At 42.2% G+C, this 22,566-nt stretch overlaps 1 protein-coding gene across 2 annotated transcripts in view; it reads right to left on the bottom strand.

Moving 5' to 3' along the window:
- Window positions 1-7,696: 7,696 nt before the first annotated feature.
- The window catches only part of cubn (cubilin (intrinsic factor-cobalamin receptor)), a 103,085-nt gene continuing 88,215 nt past the window's right edge, over window positions 7,697-22,566 (bottom strand). Inside the window, exons 60-67 of one of the 2 annotated variants that reach the window (XM_032552162.1) lie at window positions 21,483-21,682; window positions 18,806-18,968; window positions 18,349-18,557; window positions 16,074-16,218; window positions 15,785-15,966; window positions 12,705-12,870; window positions 12,140-12,375; window positions 7,697-8,268 (exon numbers count right to left, since the gene is read on the bottom strand). In XM_032552162.1, the coding sequence (XP_032408053.1) occupies window positions 8,161-8,268; window positions 12,140-12,375; window positions 12,705-12,870; window positions 15,785-15,966; window positions 16,074-16,218; window positions 18,349-18,557; window positions 18,806-18,968; window positions 21,483-21,682 (1,409 nt within the window). In that variant the 3' untranslated portion in view covers window positions 7,697-8,160. The remainder of the gene's footprint in view (window positions 8,269-12,139; window positions 12,376-12,704; window positions 12,871-15,784; window positions 15,967-16,073; window positions 16,219-18,348; window positions 18,558-18,805; window positions 18,969-21,482; window positions 21,683-22,566) is intronic. The other variant, XM_032552163.1, reaches the window with a different exon arrangement.

Here is a 22,566-nt window from a genome sequence, read left to right on the forward strand (position 1 = left end):
GAATTCTAAATATAATTTTCTGATTTTCCCAAGTCAGTCTTCTAATCTGTATTAACTAATTATTCATTTATTTTCTATGAAATCTGTTACTGGTTTTAAGTCTAAATATTTTACAACATCCTCCCCGCCCCCAGTGAACAACGGTTCATTACTAAAAAATATTTCTAATCAATTTCTAGAGGATATATAAGCTGAACTATCTGCCTCAGAAGGCTTCCTGAAGAAGCGGACAGCACATGAATGTGTCAGTTCATCTCTTCCAGTTCTGTGCCTCTGCCTATCTTCCACGTCTGCCTTGAAACATTGTCTCCAAAAAGGACCACTTTTCCTACTTTCAATGAAGTAGGTTTGGCTAGCTGACACTTGTGGACAGATTTAGGTTCATGAGGTAAGCCTTTTGCCAGCAATTCCAGAAGCTTAACAGTGATGGTACTTCCATCTACGACCAATGTCCTTTCTCATGTTGATTTGCTGGGATTGTTTTCTCACTGCAGAGTGACCAAAGTTCAGGAATAGTAAGATCTTGTATTTCAGTCACTCTGTTTTCAACAAATGGTTTCCACATCTGAGCCGTGCTGAATATCCAGTGCAGAGCATTCATGGAATCTGTCCACATTTTGAGTTGACCTTTTCCCATGTTCAACGGATGAGGAGGTTATTTCTCTGTTTCGCTCCAATTGAAGCTTTCATAAGCTCCAAGCATGACAGCAACATTTTCTTCAGTGGAGCTACTCTTGTTTTTGATGATGCAAAGCCTTGTACTGCTTCTCCGTCTTTGTTTTGTCCTTGTAGATAAGAACAGCTCCATAAGCACAGGCATCACAGAAACCCTGTAGTTTCAATGTCTGTGGATTTGGCTGAATTTCAACTTTGTAGCACCTTGGAACGGACAACAGGTGGAGTCTTGACAGCTCTTCACACCAGTCACTCCATTTTTTAGTCAAATCCAGGGGCAACTCTTCATCCCAACCACTTCCCATCTCCCACAACTATTGGAAGGCATTTTAGGCATTTTACTCTGATGGTGAATGGAGAGAGGAAACCAATGGGATCAAAGATACAAGCTGATATCTTCAATACACTCCTTTTGTGTTCTCTTTGTCCTTACAAATGTCCAACAGTCTTTTTAGGTCAAAGACACAATCTGTCATGTTCTGTGTTTTTCTGTGTATTTATTTAGAGTTTTCTGTGTCCCTGAGTCTTCGTGCTGTCCTGTCCTCCCTTTGATTACTCCCAGGTGTTTCTCATTCCCTGATTACCCCCCTGTGTATTTAGTGTCACCTGTGTGTCTGTGACTTTGTCGGGTCCTCGTCTAATGTGCGCTCAGTCCTTCGTGTGTCCAGTCGAAATATCAGTTTGCTACCGACGTTGAGCCCTGGCTTCCACTCAGTCGTGCTGCCTGTGTTTTTGGACTGTTTCTGGATTTTGTTACTTAAATCTTCATTATTCATCTAACCTGGTTCCATCTGCATCTGCCTCACCACCTACACCGCACCGTTCCTGACACAATCATCTTCTTCTGACCTCCATACAAGACTCAGCACCTTCAATAAGTTTCCAGGGGCATCTGTCTCTACTGTCTTCCAAACCACACTCCTTCCACTTGTCTCTCAGTTCTCTTGAATTTGTCACTCACTTGCACAAGTTCATGTTGTCATGTGACTGGATCTCATTTGCTGTTGTGGTTATTGAGAGTGCTTTCTTAAGTCAGGTGAACTGGTAGATAAAATCATCAACTAACAATGATTCTCTCAATGCTGTCACTGTAGGAGGTTTTTCACCCTCATATTGTTTGATGTACCATTTTATCGTTGTAGCCAACAGGGAAGAACTTGGTGAGACTCCAAACACCACTCTGTTCATTCTCATAATTCACAGCTGATCCTTGTAGTCTTTAGTAGGAGGCCCTTGAAACCATAGAAACAGCATCTTTGTCCTTTTCTGAAAGAAAAGCCAAACTAGGCTGAAAGACATCAAAGCAGTTGATCATTAAAAAGTTTTTAACAGTTGAAATATAGCTTTTTCCAAATGAACTTTTTGATTAATTCTGATGAATTTGTGGTAGATTGGCCTGCAATTTCGCATTAGGGTCTAGGAGAACAATAAGTGGTCTAAAAGTCAAAGAAAAGTTGAATCATTTAATTTATAACAGAATCTTAGAATAACAGCACTGAACTATTATAACTATTATTATGAACTTATTTTCTGCAGGTACTTTGGGATACCATGTAGAGTGGTTTGTGAATCACTTGTTTCACAAATTAAGAAATGGACAACATCTAGCTGCATGGCAGGGGGACAGAGGTGCCTGTACAAGGTGTGTGTCTTTCTGTCACATGCCACACTGTAGAGTTTTTATAAACTATTACAACAATGCTTTTCTCTAAATGAAAAATATTCTTCTCTTCCTGGAAGAATAATTTTGGTGATAAAACTGAACTAAACCAAAATGCTGTTTTGTTTGTCTACAGCTTCAGTCAGCCTCTGTCCATTTTATAACTGCCAAGCATACCAGTCCTGATAAGAGGTATGTGGAGGACATCAACTTCAGATTGGTTTCTTATCAGTTCTTTGGATCTTGTCATGTTACAGTAAGTTTTCACACTCCACATTATTGATCTTGACTCTTATAAAAAAAGATTAAAATTTACTAGTAAACTAGTAAAAGATAAATACAAACCATATGGTTTGGGTTAATTTCTCTTCTGTGTCTTTGTCTCTGAAAATGTTTGAGCTTTTAAGATAGGCACCAGATTAAACCTAGAGGATGGATGTGTGGATGGACAGACTTTGACCTTTGTCTTCAATGCAGTTTGATCATAGAGGGGCAATATTATATATTTTCCAGGCACATAGTGCCATTGTATAGCACAATCAAGTAACTATGTTCAGTTGTTATTAAAAAATTATTAGGATAAAGTATGTACATGGTTGTTGACAAACAGTTGAAACCAGAAGTTTACATAAAAAGACATGCTGTGGGGATTTGAGTTTTTCCGTGTGTTTATTTTAGGTTCCTGTGTCTTTTGAGTCTCCGTGTTGTCCTGTCTACCCCTTGATTGTTCCCAGGTGTGTCTTGTTCCCTGATATTACCCTGTGTGTATTTAATCCCACCAGTGTTCCTTGTTCCTCGTCGGGTCCTTGTTTAATGTGTTGTCTTGTCTGCCGTCAGATTTCTAGTGTTTCCAGTTGCTACGAGTTTTTGAGCCTTGGCCTTCTTGCTCAGTCTGTGCTGCCTGAATTTTCGGATTTTGTATTTCGGACATCATTAAAATCATCATTTTCCTCACACCTACTTGGGTCCTCTGCGTCTGTCTCACCACCTCATACTGCATCTCATGACAGAAGGACCTGGCCAAGTGTAACTACGGTGAGGTACACTAAAGGGAACATCAACATGGACCAAGCACTTTGGGATGAATTGACCACAACAATACAGGACTATGTGGAGATTGTGGCGGAACCGTACTTTGCTCTTAGGTGGCTTGGGGTTTCCATCTGACTCCTCTTAGTGCTGGAGGGCTGGTCCACCCATCTCTCGTCCCTGGGGTTGGTAGAGCTGCACTCTGTACCCAGAGTGGGAACGCCAGACAGCTCTAGCTGTCATGGCTGGCGACCCTCTGCCTCCAAAACCAGATATTCCATACTTCCGCTCCACTATCCCAGCTTCAGCCACATCTCCAGCGTCCACCTCAGCTCCAGCCCCGTCTCTCGCTGCCGCAGAGGACACAGCGCCTCTCGCCACAGCTGCAGTCTCTCCGCCTCACGCTGCCAGCCCACCTTCAGCCACCGCTGTCTCCTCACCTCCAGCCACAGTTCCCATGGTGATGGGGTTCCAGGTGGCCAGGCTGGCACCTGACCGACAGGCCGCACAGCTGGTGGCATGGCCAGCCCCTGTAAGTGGGTGTTCTTCCTCTCCCTCTGATTCTCCTGAGCCCTCTCCCTGTAGTGCCTCCTCGTCGGCCCCCAGTGACTCCTCGTCGCCCCCCAGTGCCTCCTTGTCACCCCTTAGTGACTCCTCGATGCCCCCCAGTGCCTCCTCGTCGCCCCCCAGTGAATCCTCGTTACCCCTCCTTCCAGTGCTGCCTCCGAGTCTTCTCCTCCCAGTGCTCTCTCCGAGTCTCCTCCTCGCCCCCTAGTGCCCTCCGAGTCCCCTTGTTGCCCCCTAGAGCCTCCTCGTCATTCCTGAGGGCCTCGTCGTCTCCCCCTAGAGCCTCCAGAGCTCCCTCTGAGTCTCCACTTCCCAGAACCCCTTCCGAGCCATTTGCCGGCCCTCCAGCACCATCTGCTGGCCCCCTGCGCCGACGTCGCCCGCCAGACCCGCCTCTAGTGGTCCCCCTCCTGCACCGCCGTCCAAGGCCCGAGCTGCTCCGTCGTCAGCCTCCAGACCTTCCCCAAGGGGTACGCTGCCTGCGCCGCCGACGTCCGCCAGACCTCCCACAACGGGTCGCCCTCTGCACCTTCGGCCACTGGACTGTTCACGCCGGGCCCCGCCCGGTCTGTGCTTTTCTGTTGTGGACTAATTTTATTTTTGCCCCTCCGCCCACTCTGGTTGGGTTGTTTTTTTGTTTGTTTTTGACTCTGGCCCCCCGTCCAGTGCCCCTCCGCCAACCTTGTTGTGTTTTTTGGACTATCGGGGCGTCTTGGAGTCGCCCTTGAGGGGGGGAGGAGGTACTGTGAGGATTTGAGTTTTTCCGTGTGTTTATTTTAGGTTCCTGTGTCTTCATCATTTTCCTCACACCTACTTGGGTCCTTTGAGTCTGCCTCACCACCTCATACCACATCTCATGACGCATGCATTTTAAACACTGTCTGTTGTGAAATCAAAACAAACTTGTCCAGTTTCAGGTTAAGTAGGCTTACTGAAAATGTTTCTATTTGCTATGTGCCAGAATAACAAGAGAGAATTTTCTAAGGCAATTTTTATTACTTTCTTCAAAGTCAAATGTTTAAGCATACCAAGATTACTATGCCTTAAATCAATTTGGGACATTTGACCATATGCTGCTTGCTTTTCTTTTTATACTCATCCTAGCATATAGGCTGAGGATGGTATACTAGAATCAACATAACAAAGAGATGCTCCGAGGTGCCGAGATAGGGGTGGAGAGTTCCTCCGAAGACCTTTTTGATGTTCTCTTTTGTAGTCTAAAAGTTGTGGGATTAATTCCAGCTTCCTCATTTTACTATTGCTATAGGCACTCAATCCTAAATTGCCTAACAATCTGCAAGTTGTAGAAATTACTGGGTGTATGTGTGAGTGAAAGTGACTCTAGTGTAAAGCTCGCTGAGTGACTGATTTGACAAAAAAAGTGCTATAAATTGTAAGTTTGTAACTCTGTATGTCTAGGCGATGTCCATCTCTGAGACCTGGTATGCTATGAAAGACCATGGCACCAACTACTGCAACCTTTATAATCTTATAGAAGGTAAGATTGAATAACAGAATGCAGATAAAATCCACTGAATTATTCTAGTAAAAATTCACAATTTCCAGTTAATGATTTATATAGGAGTCTAATTTTGACAGACAGCAATTGTCCTGGCTATAATGTCCATGACAAAAACTTAGCCTATATTCAGGTCAGTTCATCTCAGAAATATTCATGTAACATTAGTTATCAGCTGAATCATCCATCTCAAGTCATAAATACTATGATGGAATTATACATAATTAAATGTAATTATGTAGTCTTGAGATAATTTTTATCCGTAAACCTCCAAAACATATTCAAGGTGCAATTTTTGTTTCAACCAAAACTAAACAATTAATTTTGTTCTTATAGCTCCACTTGACATGTAAAAGGTTTTCTATCTTATAGTTGCATCGAGTGACTATCTTTGCAACAACAGTAGGCAGTTAATTATGTGGAGTCAGGAACTTAGCATACATGAGGCATCAGAACAAGAAATCCCTATTACCTGGGATAATAGTTTCATACACAAAAACAGACACACTGATCCAGGAGTACTTTAAACTTTTTATGTTGCTTAGAGTTTTTTTCATGAAGACATGTTTGTGTATGTATATACACTATGTGTGTACATACAGTACATATACAAGGGGGTCAGATAGTGTTTAAGTGACACAAATAATATTCTTTAAAAAACAAATTTAGGTCTTCTAGCCATTGTTTTGGTATGAAAGGAAACATATAATTTGATATGATTGTTGTCCAAAGCCTGCTGGAGTGCCAGGTTTCACAGACACAAATTTATGTTATACTGACTAATAATATAACTCCCAAATGGTAGTTTTTCAGAGATGTTAGTCTAAATTTAAAAAGTTGTTCCATTACCTAACTTAAGCTTTTGTACGTATATTTCTATATGTATTTTCTTCTATGGATAAATGTCCACAATATTCTTTGTCATTTTGTCATCAGGAAGTCATCTTACTCAATCCAGAGGGTACAAGGAGGTCACCAGTGAGTTCCTGTGTACTCAGCGCTCCACTGCAAACTGCACAGTCTATTGACTGAACATCTACAATTATCAAAGACAACAACAATCACAGAGAAACCTGAATTATTGTTTAGACATCCGCATGTGTTTATGGTTGTTAAAAATATTAGTAATTAGAAATTGCGAATGCTGTGAAGAACTGAGAAATTTATTTATATTTAAATGAGCAAAAAACAAACAAAAAACTCCAAACATTTTAGTATGGACAGAGGTGTGTCTCTGGAGAGATCACTGGTTTCTGGCATCCTTAGTCAAACATTTGAATCTTTAAGATTATTTAAATGTTGGTGCTCTTAACCTTAGTTTGTTACTGTGATCTTTTTCCAAAGCTCATACTGCAGCACTTGATAGTAGACCTGGCTCAGTAACTGGCATGGAGGGGCAATGCATATGTATCACACCATACCAATGTTGATAACTCACATGGCTGAGGAAACAATCTGTGTATGGGCAGGTTGATAAGATGGGAACTGCAATGGATCAAATGTTAAGGGAAGGGTGGGAGTCAACAAATTTGAAAGAACAGCCCTGTGGGGGGATTAAACAGGCTTTATATGTACTTTGCAATACATACATTTCTAAAAGATGAAAAACAAAATCTTTCAGAATTTTTTTGTCTATGAACCTCAACAACAGCATCAACATCAAGAAAGTTGACATTTTTTGACAATTTACTCTTCATATTTAAGCCTTGTTGCAAGGGATCAATTTAGATTTGGTTTGATTTAGTAATTAAATAAAACTATGATAAAACCACTTCATACTTGTCAAAGCTGTTTTTAAAGACGTGTTAATCAAGGCTGCGTCAACATTTCATAAGGAACACGTTACTAAGGTTAAAACACTGTTCACATGTCCACATCAGCCTGAAAATGTCAGCTTAATAAACAGCTAGAATCAGTTTTGGTCATTACCAGTTTGTGATGTGAATCTGAGGAAAAGCTGTCCTAGTTGTCAGACAGTCTTTGGTGGATTTACCAGTTTGCTTTGGGTCATAGTTTCAAATTTTCCAAGGCAGCCTTTGGTACTTTCAAATTCACAAATACAATTTTCACTTTCACACATCTCATGAAAGTTCATATTGTGCAATCTCTCTCTTTTACAGGTACTTTCTTCAAATTTTATCATCAATTCTCAATTTTGTATCTGACTTTGAGGTAAATACTGATAAGCTCATGGTAATAAGGCATTTTACCATTTCATGTAGAAACTGAAAGTAAAAGTCTAACTGTAGATTTAAGGTTATATTTATTCAGTTGGCTTCAAAATGTTCACAGACTGATACATTCCTGTTATCATACTCTTGAGTCTGAGCTGACATATGGTATGCAGGGTAGAGTACAACATCATTTCATGATAATGCTGTCCTGTATAACCATTTCCAATAATCTCTGAGTTCAATTGATTCCAGTACACTAAGAGGAAATGTCAAGTTTTGCAAGCATCGAGTGTGAATTTGATTTCAACTCCACAAATAAAAATCAATGTTTACTTCTGTAAACAGATTTGCAGAAGTAATCAATGTTTGACCATAATATATTCATAAAAGTCCAGCTTAAAGAATAATGCAATAATTTTAATAATACAGTTCATTACACTGAAATATGTTTTCACCAATTTCGTAATGCTTTAGTGTTTTCAATATGATTAATATGTCTGTTGTGTGCATGTTAACATCAAAACAATATTTGTTTTTCAGCTGCCCCAAGTGAGTCTAAAGCCTGATGGCAAGGTGGAGTACTGGCCTTGGAAAACAATATAAACGTGGTTGGAGGAGGCTCTGAAAGGAGCAATGTTGGTTTCCTGAAACAAACACAGAAAGGAGACAAGGATGTGGGATAGGATTAATATTTACTAGACAGACAGTCTATATATATATTTATATATATATACTGTATATATATACTATATAAATATTAAATTTATTTATTAATACATTTATACCAGTTTAAATTTATAAAAGTGTAATTTTATCAGAAGATCAAATTAAACTTTTTTAAATGTGTGACATATGTTGCACAAGTTAGCACACAGAGTAATTACCACCGTCCACAGACTTTGACAAACGGGACTGCACGTGTCAACACAGTGGCAGCAGCTCTGTGCTTGCCTAAAGGTATGCCTGTTTAAAACTCAGCAAAGTGGACAGGTGGTGCCTATTTCCAGGGCAAGAGGTGGATACACAACGTCCTAAATTATTGTGTAATTTTTCCTTTAATTATTAGATGCTCACCTATCCTGTTTTTGTCATAATCACATGCATGTTTTATTTGGGTTAATAATGTGTACAGACAAAGCGCAGCCCGACGACCCCAATGATGAGTGGACATTGGACTTGGCGTTCCCTCGCCCGGACGCGGGTCACCGGGGCCCCACTCTGGAGCCAGGCCTGGAGGGGGGGCACGATGGCGAGCGCCTGGTGGCAGGGCTTTTACCCATGGAGCCCGGCCGGGCTCAGCCCGAAGAGGAAACATGGGTCCCCCCTCCCATGGGCCCACCACCCGTGAGAGGGGCCAAAGGGGTCGGGTGCAGTGTGGGATGGGTGGCGGCAGAGGGAGGGGACCCTGGCGGTCCGATCCTCGGTTGCAGAAGCTGGCTCTTGGGACGTGGAATGTCACCTCTCTGGTGGGGAAGGAGCCGGAGCTAGTGTGTGAGGTCGAGAGGTTCCGGCTAGAAATAGTCGGTCTCACCTCGACGCATGGCTCTGGTTCTGGAACCAGCCTCCTTGAGAGGGGCTGGACATACTTCCACTCTGGAGTTGCCCAAGGTGAGAGTCGTCGGGCAGGAGTGGGCATACTTGTTGCTCCCCATCTCGGCGCCTGTACGTTGGGGTTTACTCCGGTGAACGAGAGGGTAGCCTCCCTCCGCCTACAGGTGGGGGGACAGGTCCCAGCTGTCGTTTGTGCTTACGGGCCGAACGACAGTTCAGATTACCCACCCATTTTGGAGTCCTTAGAGGGGGTATTGGAGAGTGCTCCTCCTGGGGACTCCCTTGTTCTGCTGAGGGACTTCAACGCTCACGTGGGCAATGACAGTGAGACCTGGAGGGGCGTGGTTGGGAGGAACGGCCCCCCCGATCTGAACTCGAACAGTGTTCTGTTGTTGGACTTCTGTGCTCGTCATGGATTGTCCATAACGAACACCATGTTCAGGCATAAGGGTGTCCATATGTGCACTTGGAACCAGGACACCCTAGGCCGCAGTTCGATGATCGACTTTGTCATTGTTTCATCGGATCTGCGGCCGTATGTCTTGGACACTCGGGTGAAGAGAGGTGCGGAGCTGTCCACTGACCACTACCTGGTGGTGAGTTGGCTCCGGTGGTGGGGGAGGAAGCCGGTCAGGCCTGGCAGGCCCAAACGTGTTGTGAGGGTCTGCTGGGAACGTCTGGCGGAATCCCCTGTGAGACGGAGCTTTAACTCCCATCTCCGGCAAAACTTCGAACACGTCCCGGTGGAGGTGGGGGACATGGAGTCTGAGTGGACCGTGTTCCGTGCCTCCATTGTCGAGGCGGCCGATCGGAGCTGTGGCTGCAAGGTTGTCGGTGCCTGTTGCGGCGGCAACCCTCGAACCCGTTGGTGGACACCTTCGGTGAGGGTTGCCGTCAGGCTGAAGAAAGAGTCCTACCGGGCCTTTTTGGCCTGTGGGACTCCGGAAGCAGCTGATGGGTACCGGCAGGCGAAGCGGCATGTGGCTCGGGTGGTTGCTGAGGCAAAAACTCGGGCGTGGGAGGAGTTTGGAGAGGCTATGGAGAAAGACTTCTGTACGGCTTCGAGGCGATTCTGGTCCACCATCCGGCGTTTCGGGGGGGGAAGCAGTGCAGCACCAACACTGTTTATAGTGGGGATGGTGTGCTGCTGACCTCTACTCGGGATGTTGTGGGCCGGTGGGCAGAGTACTTCGAAGACCTCCTCAATCCCACCAACATGCCTTCCATTAAAGAAGTTCAGCCTGGGGACTCTGGGTTGGGCTCTCCAATCTCTGGGGACGAGGTCGCCGAGGTGGTTGAGAAGCTCCTCGGTGGCAAGGCTCCGGGGGTGGATGAGATCCGCCTGGAGTTCCTTAAGGCTCTGGATGTTGTAGGGTTGTGTTGGCTGACGCGACTCTGCAATATTGCATGGACATCGGAGGCAGTTCCCCTGGATTGGCAGACCGGGGTGGTGGTCCCCCTGTTCAAAAAGGGGGACCGGAGGGTGTGCTCTAATTATTGAGGGGTCACACTCTTAAGCCTCCCTGGAAAGGTCTATTCAGGGGTCCTGGAGAGGAGGTTCCGTCGAATAGTCGAACCTCAGATTCAGGAAGAGCAGTGTGGTCTTCGTCCTGGTCGTGGAACATTGGACCAGCTCTACACCCTCGGCAGGGTCCTGGAGGGTGCATGGGAGTTCGCCCAACCAGTCTACATGTGTTTTGTGGACTTGGAGAAGGAGTTCGACCGTGTCCCTCGGGGAGCCCTGTGGGGGGTTCTCCGGGAGTATGGGGTACCGGGCCCTTTGATACGGGCTGTCAGGTCCCTGTATGACCGGTGTCAGAGCCTGGTCCGCATTGCCGGCAGTAAGTCGGGCTCGTTTCCGGTGAGAGTTGGACTCCGCCAGGGCTGCTCTTTGTCACCGATTCTGTTCATCACTTTCATGGACAGAATTTCTAGGCGCAGCCAAGGTGTTGAGGGGATCCGATTTGGTGGCCTTAGGATCTCATCTCTGCTTTTTGCAGACGATGTGGTCCTACTGGCCTCATCAGGTCATGATCTGCAGCTCTCGCTGGAGCGGTTCGCAGCCGAGTGTGAAGCGGTCGGGATGGGGATCAGTGCCTCCAAATCCGAGGCCATGGTCTTGAGCCGGAAAAGGGTAGAGTGCCTTCTCCAGGTCAAGGGGGGTGTCCTGCCCCAGGTGGAGGAGTTCAAGTATCTCGGGATCTTGTTCACGAATGGGGGAAGAAGGGAGCGGGAGATCGACAGGCGGATTGGCGCAGCGTCTGCCGTCAAGAGGGCGCTGTACCGGTCCGTCGTGGTGAAGAGAGAGCTGAGCCATAAAGCGAAGCTCTCGATTTACCGGTCGATCTACGTTCCCACCCTCATCTATGGTCATGAGCTTTGGGTCATGACTGAAAGAACGAGATCGCGGATACAAGCGGCCGAAATGGGTTTTCTCCGTAGGGTGGCTGGGCTCTCCCTTAGAGATAGGGTGAGAAGCTCAGTCATCCGGGAGGGACTCAGAGTAGAGCCGCTGCTCCTTCACATCGAGAGGAGCCAGTTGAGGTGGCTGAGGCATCTGGTCAGGATGCCTCCTGGACGCCTCCCTGGTGAGGTGTTCCAGGCACGTCCCACCGGGAGGAGGTCCCGGGGAAGACCCAGGACACGCTGGAGGGACTATGTCTCTCGGCTGGCCTGGGAACGCCTCGGGATTCCCCTGGAAGAGCTAGAAGAAGTGGCCGGGGAGAGGGAAGTCTGGGCCTCCCTTCTGAAGCTGCTACCCCTGCGACCCGACCCGGATAAGCGGAAGAAGATGGATGGATGGAATGTGTACTTTATGTGCATCTTGTTGATACAGATATCTGATTTTAAAAAACTCTTGCAACTGAGGACTATTTGACCCAATGTAGGCTTATACCATAGTCCTTTTTAGTTGTTTCAGAAATTTCTAATTAGTTTATTTATGTGGTCTCATGAGCAACATACCACTCCACAGTAAGGTCCAACAGGAGCTGAGGAGGTATCTGGGCCATCATATAACTTCAAGGAGTTGCTTTGACAGTTTCCTGGGTCATCAATACTGAACTGGGCAAAGGTGATGGTTACCACATGATCTCTAGGTGCCTTGATGCTCCATTCACAATGAGTATTGTTTGGGTAACTTCCTGGGTAGTTGGGGCTTGAGAATGAGCCATGGTCTCCATAAAGGATGCCACCACACCCTACAAAGAATAAGAGACAGCCATAATTTAATACTACAGGGAACTGTTTGATCACCATGGTTTCCAATCTGTGTAATAATGTGCAATTATAGCTGAAAATGAGAAACAAAAATTTATTTTACTGAAGAACAAAAATGTCAACTAAAAATTAATCTATGATAGAATATTCAGTAAAGCCACTATGTTCACCATCATTTATGTAGAAAATATGGAAGTGACAAAGCCTCCATCGTACAATGATCAACACCATGTATGACAAATTAAGAGAGTTGGGGGTTGAAATCTTTCAGTGAACATAGCAAATTAGTTTCTGTAAATTGAGTACTGACCATGTGGAGAAGATGTCCATGTGGCATCAAATCCATCTCGGGCAGTAGAGAAGTCACTTTTGAAGCGTAGGTACAGCTGGTTGGATTGTGGGAAGATGGGGTTGGGTAGCGTTTGACCACAGAACTTACCAATCAACTGTGAGTCTGCTGTACTTCCATTACGGATCTGAGTAACAACACAAAGTATTGCCATTCAATGAAAAGGATCAGACAAAAACATACACAGATGAGGTGGTCATAGATATTGCACATTAAAGGTCAAATTAAAGCCAAAGTAATTTTTAAGATATCTCCAGAAAGTGAATTGCAGGTGGTATACAGCTCAATGTTACCAATCCAACTGGTACAAAGATGTAAATGGTTTTCATTAGAAATTAAATGGAATTTAAATTTGACTTTATTTCAAATACAATTTATGCTTTTTGAGATGCTAGTCAGCTGTAAAAAACACCTTGTGGTCATGGTTATTTGCACTGGTAAAATCCTTCCAACTGCAGTATCCAAAACCAGAGAGAGTATTTGTTAGAGGAATTTTCTGTACCATTCTAATATCAACTAATGTATACTGAAACTAGGGATTTATTAATTGATAAATGGAGTATATTTGTATAGTCTATAGGATTCCAAAGCAATTCACACTACATTCAGTCATTCACCCATACATTCAAACAGTTGACAGTTTCAAGCTACTGGATAGTAGCCACAGCTGACCTGGGGCACATTGATAGAAGCGAGGCTTCAATGACCCGGCACCACCGGACCCTGTTCTGGCCACCACCAGCAGACAAGGTGGGTGAAGTGTCTTGCCCAAGGACACAACGACAGAGGCAGACAGCGCAGGAATCAAACCAGCAACCCACCGACAAACTCCTACCACCGTCACTACAATCTTTGCTAATTACTATAGAGTATATTTTGTCGATCAAATTAAAGTAATAATAATAATAATAATAATAATTAAAGATGCAAGCAGCCTTGAACGGCCCTCGCAGCCCAGCGCCGCTCCAGCCTCGTGGCGACTGCGGGGTTAAAGCAAAGCCACTCGCTCACCAACATTGATGCTCTCGCACAGTTCCCGCACCCATCCTCTAGGCCAGTGGTTCCCAAAGTGTGGGGCGCACCCCTAGGGGGGGTGCAGTGCCATTGCAGTGGGGGGGTGCGGGAAGCAATATGGATGAATGACAAAAAACAACAAAAAACAGTTACACAAAAGTGCTTCACTGTAAAGATGGTTTGTAGTGTGTTTTGTTGAAACCTGAAGTGTGAAATAAACTTCAGTGGAGTTTGAAAACAAAATATGTTTATATGTTTATGTCTGATTGAACAATGTGTGTGCCCAGTTGATTTTTTTTTCTTTTTTGGGGGGGATTTTATTGAAACAAATAGGGGCCCCAGAAAATCTTTGGGAACCACTGGGGGGCCCAGAAGAAAATCTTTGGGAATTACTGCTCTAGGCGATACACACTGATGTGTTCAGCAGTGCTCCCTGATGATGTACCAAAAATCTGGTGCACATCGGCTCATGCAGTGAGGAGATTTAGCTGATGGCATAGCTTATGGGGCGCAGTGGGGTCAAAATACGATTTAATGCTATTAGAGGTTCACAAAGGTTTGGTGCAAATCGGATGATGCATGTATAATTTAGAGATAACCATATGCATACAGTGAGGGATTGAAATTCGCCTTTCAGCCACGCCCACATGGTTCAGCCAGCATCCAGCGTTGACAGAATTCAACATCATGTCATTTTATGCAACTTGGCACAGGTTTAAAACTATATTAATCAAAGAGCAAAAGTAAGACATCCAGCAGATTAAAACAGGTGACTTCCTGTTGGAGGGCTAAGGTTATGCCCTCTTGACCATGTAAATGTGATGAGGGCTGGTCTGTAGTGAGACATAGAAAGTGTCATTCAGCTGTGACCTTGTATATGGAAGTTATTGCACCTTGATAATTAATTGCGAATAGTCAGATTTTGACACTAAGCCACGCACACATGCTTTGATGTACGAAAAATCATTTGATGTCTTTTGACCTTCAATGCCTCAAGACTGTGCTGAGTGATTCTTAAGTCTGTACATCAAAAGCTGTAGGACGGGTTCGATCAGATACGATGTCTATAAAAAAGAGAAAACAGCAACTTTGATCCAAAATGGCCGACTTCCTGTGGAGTTTGAACCATGGCTCCAAGAGACATTTTTGTACGTCCTGACAAGACACACATGTGTACCAAGTTTCATAATTCTGGGTTAAAGCATGTGTTGGGGCTGACCATTTAAAATATTCTAGGGAACGCTGTAGAGAATACGGATCAATCCCAGTGAGTTTGGTGCAGCTCGGGCCAACTCCCTGGAATTTAGACTCAAACGCATAGCAACGACATCACAGCTCACTTCGCCATGCAGGCCTGCTCCACTGAAACCGATCAGAGTTGGAAACCACATTACAACATGTCTTCTGTCTCTGGACACAGTTTCATGTTGATTAGTTAAAAGGGGTCAGATAGAGACCATTCACAGTAAAACATGACACTTCCTGTTCTCAGGTGGCGTGGCTTAAGTGATGTCATCATTTGAGCATTTGGTATTGTAGGGCACCTGATGATCAATCACTGAACATTTAGTGCCTCTGAGTTTTTGTTTAGGAGATATAACGGTTTCGTGTTTCATTTAAGCATGCACAAAAAATCATTTTTTTTGATAACTTTTTTCAGCCATGCCTTATGAACAAACTGACCAAGTTTGAACCTGATCGATCTCAATACCTAGGACGAGTTCAATCAAATGCGAAGGCTGTGAACGGCAAAAGTGGCTTGAAAATCAGAACTTAAATCCAAAATGGCAGACTTCCTGTTTGATGTGCACTATGACATTAATAGAGTTTTCTGTCCAGTCATCCTATAATTAAAATAAATGGTGAACTGAAGTGATGACACTGCTTAGCCTTCCTGGAAAGGTTTATTCTATATTGAAACAATAGAAACAAGATGGAGTCTAACCACATCCATTTATACTCAAATACAAACACAAATGCAATTTGAAGAAAATCATAGGTGCAAACTAAGAATGGAAAATGTTTACCTCTAGGTAGTCAAAGTTACAGCTGCTTTGGCTCTCCACATCAAAGTTGTTAAAGAAGAAAGAGATAGAGCTGTTTTGTGGTGCCTTCAGAATTATGACACAATCCATGTTGTGGGGGTAGATTTCAGGCCATCCTGGGCTCTTTAGGTAGCCATATTCCTGTTCATATAGTCGACTACAGGCTGAAAACCAACACAAACATCTTAGAGCACAAATCAGAAACCAAGTTATATTAAAAACGTAACTGTTCAAGAGAAACCATTAAAGGACATTTTGTTCTGAAACCCACTGGCAATTTCATAGCTGAAACTGAGGCCATTTCCTGTAAGGAAGGCATCAGATTTGAAGTACACAAGGACTGTCCTGCTGTTACTGTAAAAGTCTGGAGGATGGTCATCTGAAGCACAGAACTTATGTGATTGTCCATAGTCTCCCTGGAAACACAAAGAACTTGGTTCAGCTGGAAAGTGCAATAACTAACAAGTGCAGTTTAAGCTGTTAGTGCAAAGACTGGTAGTACAATTCAAACAGCACAACTTTAACAGATGCAGTCTTTAATAAATCTGTGAGAAATATGTGAATTTTGAGTTATTTACAGATTCTGAAAATGTGAATTCTCAACTTTTCAATGATATCAAACAAACTGAAACAAAACAGAAACAAAAAAAAAAATGATTAGGCCTCTCACGATGACAAATTTTGCTGGATGATAAATTGTTCCAGAAGTTATTGCGATAAACAATAAAGATCAAAAAAGGATCAATAAACTTTAAATTCTAATGAACATTTAACACTGGAACTGGAAGCCATTTTAAATGTCCAAAATAACAAAACAACAAATAAAATGAATTTTGACGTCTTTGTGAACAAAGTTCTCCTTCAACAAGAGGGCTAGCTGAGACCAAAGCGCCAAACTGAACACATTTATTATCAAAAAAGAGATAAACGATAAATCATGTCAATTCAAATGATTGAGTTTGTATCAGTTTATCATGTGATTAATTGATTTATTTATTATTGTGACAGGCCTAATGGCCATTTGAATGTTTGCACTCAGACAGTTATTTACTGAGAAAACAGCTCTAAACGTTTCTCCCCAAACCTGCAGAGCATCTAGGAGGGGAGGGATTGTTTAACAAAGGCTTGTGAACCACCATAACTTTCAGCAGGTGTGACTTGGCTTATCTAGTCAGAAATATATATTTTTTCCATTCCATTTCCCAACAAATCTGTGAGTTTCTGTCTTGGTAGCCTTTGTCGTGGAGCCATCTGTGAACCTGAGCTCTTGTGGAATGCTGTACTCAGAACACAAATGTAGGAGGTTTTGCTAAAAAAATGTTGTGTTATTTTGTGTGGTATTTGCAAGTCCTCATAATTTTCTTGAGGTACCCGTACTTCCTCACACAGCCAGAAAAACAGCCATGCCCCTTAAACTGGAGACTATATATTATTTCTGTTGAGCAGCAGTAAATTCAGTTACTCACTAATTTCTATCAACACAGTTGTAAACATTATTATGTTTCAGTAACAAAATAAATTAGAGGCACTTTTCAGATACTCATGTTTTGACATCTGGATACATATAAATGTATCCCAGTGATTTTCCTTCAGCTGTCCAACAGTCAAGTGAATTATTTCAGGGCATTTCCAAAATAAGTAATGTTACATTGGATGGGAAGTAACTACAATATACCTTCATGAGAAGGTGTGAGAGGACTAGCTGGTCTGTGGATAGCCCACCTTTATCTCACCTCAACCTTCAGATTGCCATTAAAAAAGAGGCTACTATTTAAGTTACTCTGTATCTGCTTGTTGTTATGGAAATATGGAGTAATACTTAATTCATTGAATTCTTAAAAACACATCCCAACACAAATTCTTAGTTTCCCAAAACCATATAAAGCTATTTTTTTTATTTGACTAAAATTGATATATTAACATTAGAGTCAGAGTGACGAGAATCTGGAAGAGAATCTGTGGATGAACCTAAGATTAGGGTGATAGAAAGGAGACCTTCCGACCTCAAAGACTCAGACTCAGAGCTCATCACCAAAAATAAGTTCACAAACTAATATAGCAACCATAAAGCTCAATATTCAGAAAAGTCTGATTGCTATAATGCCATTAAAGATTGTCTATGGATTATTGAGGGGATAAATAATTTTTAACATGCCATTTTTATTTATAATATTTAAAGAGAAACTAATTCTGCTTTCACATTATTTGATTATCTTTTGATAGTTGAATTAAATAACTTCAAATCTAACTCTACCTGAGGTGTGAATAGTTTTGAGTTTAATATGATCCACAGCTGCATCCATCCCTATGTGTACTGTTTCAGAATCGGGGAGCCATATTTATCTCCACACAGTCATTTCTGTGAGGCTCAAAGTTAAACTGAGAACTTTAAAAATAGATTTTTTTATCAACTTGATAATTCAGCTTTATAAACATTGGGAATTCTATCTGTAGCATAGCTATACTTTTATATGTCTGTAAAGAACCCAATTTTATTTTATTTATATAGTCCAGCAAATTTTGATCTTGCTCTAGTTTATACTAACCAAAGGCCAATCATTAATCTCCAGGTAATTAGTTGAGCAACTTTGGCTTGGGTCCAGGACAAATGTCTGGATTGACACTTTAATGGTTTCTAGTGGTGGAGAGTCAATGATCCACCGACAGTAGGTGTAAGGAGGATAAGCGTTGGGGAAGGATGGTGAGGTCAAAGTCTGCTTTGCAGTCGTAGCATTCAGAGTCCCGCCACACAGCACTGAAGAGAGGCAGACACAGAGGGGAGTTGTAGAGTTGAACATCAACCGAATACATTGACAAGAAGAAAATATATTTTACTGGAATGATCATTAAACGGCTTTTCTTCTCCACCAAACCAAAGAACCCAAATTAAACACTAATGTTTTTTTTTAAATTCAAGACAATGCTGCTGGAAATAAAAATGGTGAATTTATTTTAAGAAGTCAGAGGTGTAACAGTGGAAGAAGAGACAAGAGATGTTCTTACATGGTACTGCTCTGTAGGTCGCATTGAATCCTTGCTTCTGGACAGAGCTGTCAGAGACAAAGTGAATCGTCAAGAAGTTTCCACTTGACAAGAAGTAGGCAGGAATGGAGCTTCCACAGTATGTCCCAACTAGAGGAAAGTTCATATTATCTCCATCGTATATCTGGTGGAGATAAAAACACATTTAGAACATTATCAGAACACAACAAGACCATATTTTAATACATCAAAATGAGATTTATTGGCATTCTGTTAGGTTGCGATAGATTCAAAACTAGGGGGTGAAATAAGTAGGTAAAATTAATACTGCCGAAATGTATGGACTTTCATTAAACTGATGGGTGTCTTCAAGATAATGTTATCAATATGATAGTGTTTGGTCAAAGTGGGCTTGGTTTCTGCACAAAAATGTAGGCAACTTACATTTGGAAAACATTAGTGAAAACTCACTCATTGATTTGACATTCAAGATATGTTCCTTGCATGAAGCCTAAAAACGTTGACCCAAATTTACAGTTCTAGATGAAAGCATGTAGTTTGTAGTAGTAGCAGCTCCGACTCTGACCAAACATCTTGAAAATTGGCATACTGTTCAGACCCATTCTGCCTATAAAACACAATAAATATCATTCCAATTTGAGTGCTCCTTTGGGTTTAATAAAGCAATAATTAAATATGCTAAGCAAGATGGGAAGTTTTCATTTTATTTTGAAAAAATCTCTGGAGTGTGGCAGACAGACAATTGGGCAGTTTTTTGACACAATGGTCATTGGTGAATAAGGGCAGTTTTTTGTATAAAAAAAAAAAGTTTTATGATTTTTTTTTAGATTTATGTATAATGTTATTCCCTCATCAAAAACATACACAGAATGTTTCCATGATTATTTCATGGATGTTATTATGATATAATCGTTTAATCTCCTGTTGCAACCATTCAGCTGTGCAAATGATTGGGGGAACCCAGCACTGCCTTCAAGGTTCAGCTTGTCCTCGGGGTGCAGCTTCTGAGCTTCTGCATTACAGAGCAACCCTCTCCCACGACTCCCCCTCTCAGCTGCTTTAGACCAGCCAGCAGCAATTAGCAAACACCTGCTGAAACCGCACATCTGCTGAGCTCATTATGTGAGCTACTTCTTAGTGCAACACTGATACAAACGTTATTTATGAGGAGCCATGTTGTGATGACTTCCCGAAGGTGGAGAGTCAGAAAGAGTAGGAGTTTCTCAAAGAGACAGAGGCCTAATTTTAAGGTGTTAAGTTACAAAGTCAAATTTCTTTTAAGTCATATTTGATATATACAGCATTTTTGTAACTAAAGAAACACAGTTGCTGGATTGTGCAATAAAATGGCACTAAGCTCCGGGAAAATAGATTTCCCAGGATTGCTAAATATTCAGAAATTTAGCAAATTTCTGAATATATGTCACCATTACTAACATTGCCAAAGTTAAGGTTCATTTCTAAGATTTTATTATGGACTTATATTATTCCACATATGGACATGGCGATGTGAGGATATTTTCAGAATTTTATGCTAAACTTTGAAATTTTTATGATTTTTGAGTTTTAGTTGTGTATCAGAGTGATGCTAACAATTTCATTGAAAAAGCATTTGATCCGGGCACTTGGACTCCTTAAACCCAGTGATAATATCTCACACTTCTTCATAGCAAATAAATGCAATGCTTTTCTGTCATTTTCCCAAAACAAAATGAATGCAATTTACAGTCATCTGACTACCATCACCATTGTTTCAACCTCCCCAGATCCACCTCCTTCCCCCTGCAGCACTCAGTGCCTGTCTCAGTCCTCTCCTGTTTCCCTAGGGGAGCGGTCCTAACTCATTGCAGGCATGCTCCACAAGCTCCACTTGTCCTGTGGACTCCATCCCATCCTCCTTTCCTCAGATTTCATCACAGCATTCTCCTTTTCTTAGATTTCACCACAGCCTTTGACATCATCAAACACACCATTCCCTCTTGCTTAGGATCCTCCCTCATCATCACTAGCACTGCCCTCTCCTGGTTTCCTGTTTGTTCATATCTCACAAACAGGGAACAATTCATTAGTATCAATAACCTCATCCACTGCTTGTTCCACTACTCTTCATCCTTTACATGCTCCTCTGTGTTTACATCCGCAGCCACAATCTCCAATTCCACCTTTATGCTGACGATGTCCAGCTCTCCTCAAGCGCAAACGTGACAAATCAAACATCATCAGCCCCAAATAATAATAATCAATTTTATTTATAAAGCCCTGTGAATCTCCAATTGAAATCTCAAAGGGCACATTCACACACTGATGATGGCAAGCTACTGGATTGTAGCTACAGCTGCTCTGGGGCAGGCTGCAAATTTTGCACCATCAGCCCTTCTGACAAACACCGGCAGACAAGGTGGGTGAAGCGTCTTGCACATGGACACAAACAACAAAGGCAGGTGGACCGGGAATCGAACCGATGATCCACCAATTGTAAGAGTACTCCTCCGCAGTCACCACTTCTGCTCCTACGATGCCATTGCATGATGGCAAGTTTGATTTTTGGTCTGCATTGGAAAAACTTTGAAATCATGTTTTGTTTTTGGTTTCCTGTGGAATAAGACTTGTATAGCGCTCTATGCAGTACAGGCCATTTACCATTTTTAACATTGAAATAACAGGAATAACTCTTTACCTTGACATAGTCATAGCGACAAGTAGAGGAGCTCTCAAGGTCAAAGGAGCTGAAGGAGAGATTGACGGCTTTGTTCACAGGCATCTCAATGGTCCAAACACAGTTCATCCTGGGCTCATAACGTCCATCCAGGTTTGGGTCTGGTGAGCCCAACATGCCCATAGGCATGGAGAGGTAGCCCCCACATCCTTGTGCTGGACCTGCAGAAATTTACAACTAAAACAATGATATGGCACTGGCTCTCATTGGCAATATCCAAAAACAACACTGTGCACTGAGAAAGACAGACAGACAGACAGACAGACAGACAGACAGAAAGCAAGAACGAAAGAAAGAAAGAGAGATCCATCCATCCATCCAGAATTTCAAAGAGAAAGTTTTGAACATTTGTACAACTGATTTCTGTGTTTAGAAATAAAATATGAATTTATAACATCATGTTTATTAATGCATGTTGCTGGTGATGTAGGCAGAAAAAATACATCTGATGAGAATAAACACTTCAGCTTAAAAATAGTATACCATGGAAAAGGTTAGGCCAAATAACTTATATACATATAACTTATAATGTAAAGATGTCTTTACTATTTAAATTATGTACAGCTAAACAAAATTTATAAAATGGTTTTAGGTTTTAGGTTTAGACTTAAATTACACAACATAACTTCATTTGTTTCTATACTTTGCAATAATTTCTTTTTTGGCCAGCAAGGTATCCCACAATGTATAGTGCCACCAGCAGCAGTGACTAATTAAACCGCTTTTTTATTTGTCACAAATTTTAGTTTTAAGATGTTTAAGGCAAAAATATAGATTCCAACGCTTCATCTAAACAGTCAGTTAATCAAGAATGAAGCTACTTTCAGAGCAGTGCTTATTGGCTAGTTCTTTTGCATTTATGTTTGAAATTGCACCATGAGTAACATGTATGCTTTTTTCATGACCCCACTCTGCCTGATGATGTAGCCTTGCAAATGGTTGTGTTTATTTAGTGAAAAAAGTGAACAGACTATTGCTGTTTCCTATATATATATATATATATATATATATATATTACATTTATTACTTCAAGGGTAGACTACTG

The sequence above is a fragment of the Xiphophorus hellerii genome, chromosome 21 (assembly GCF_003331165.1).
Source record: "Xiphophorus hellerii strain 12219 chromosome 21, Xiphophorus_hellerii-4.1, whole genome shotgun sequence".
NCBI lineage: Eukaryota > Metazoa > Chordata > Actinopteri > Cyprinodontiformes > Poeciliidae > Xiphophorus > Xiphophorus hellerii.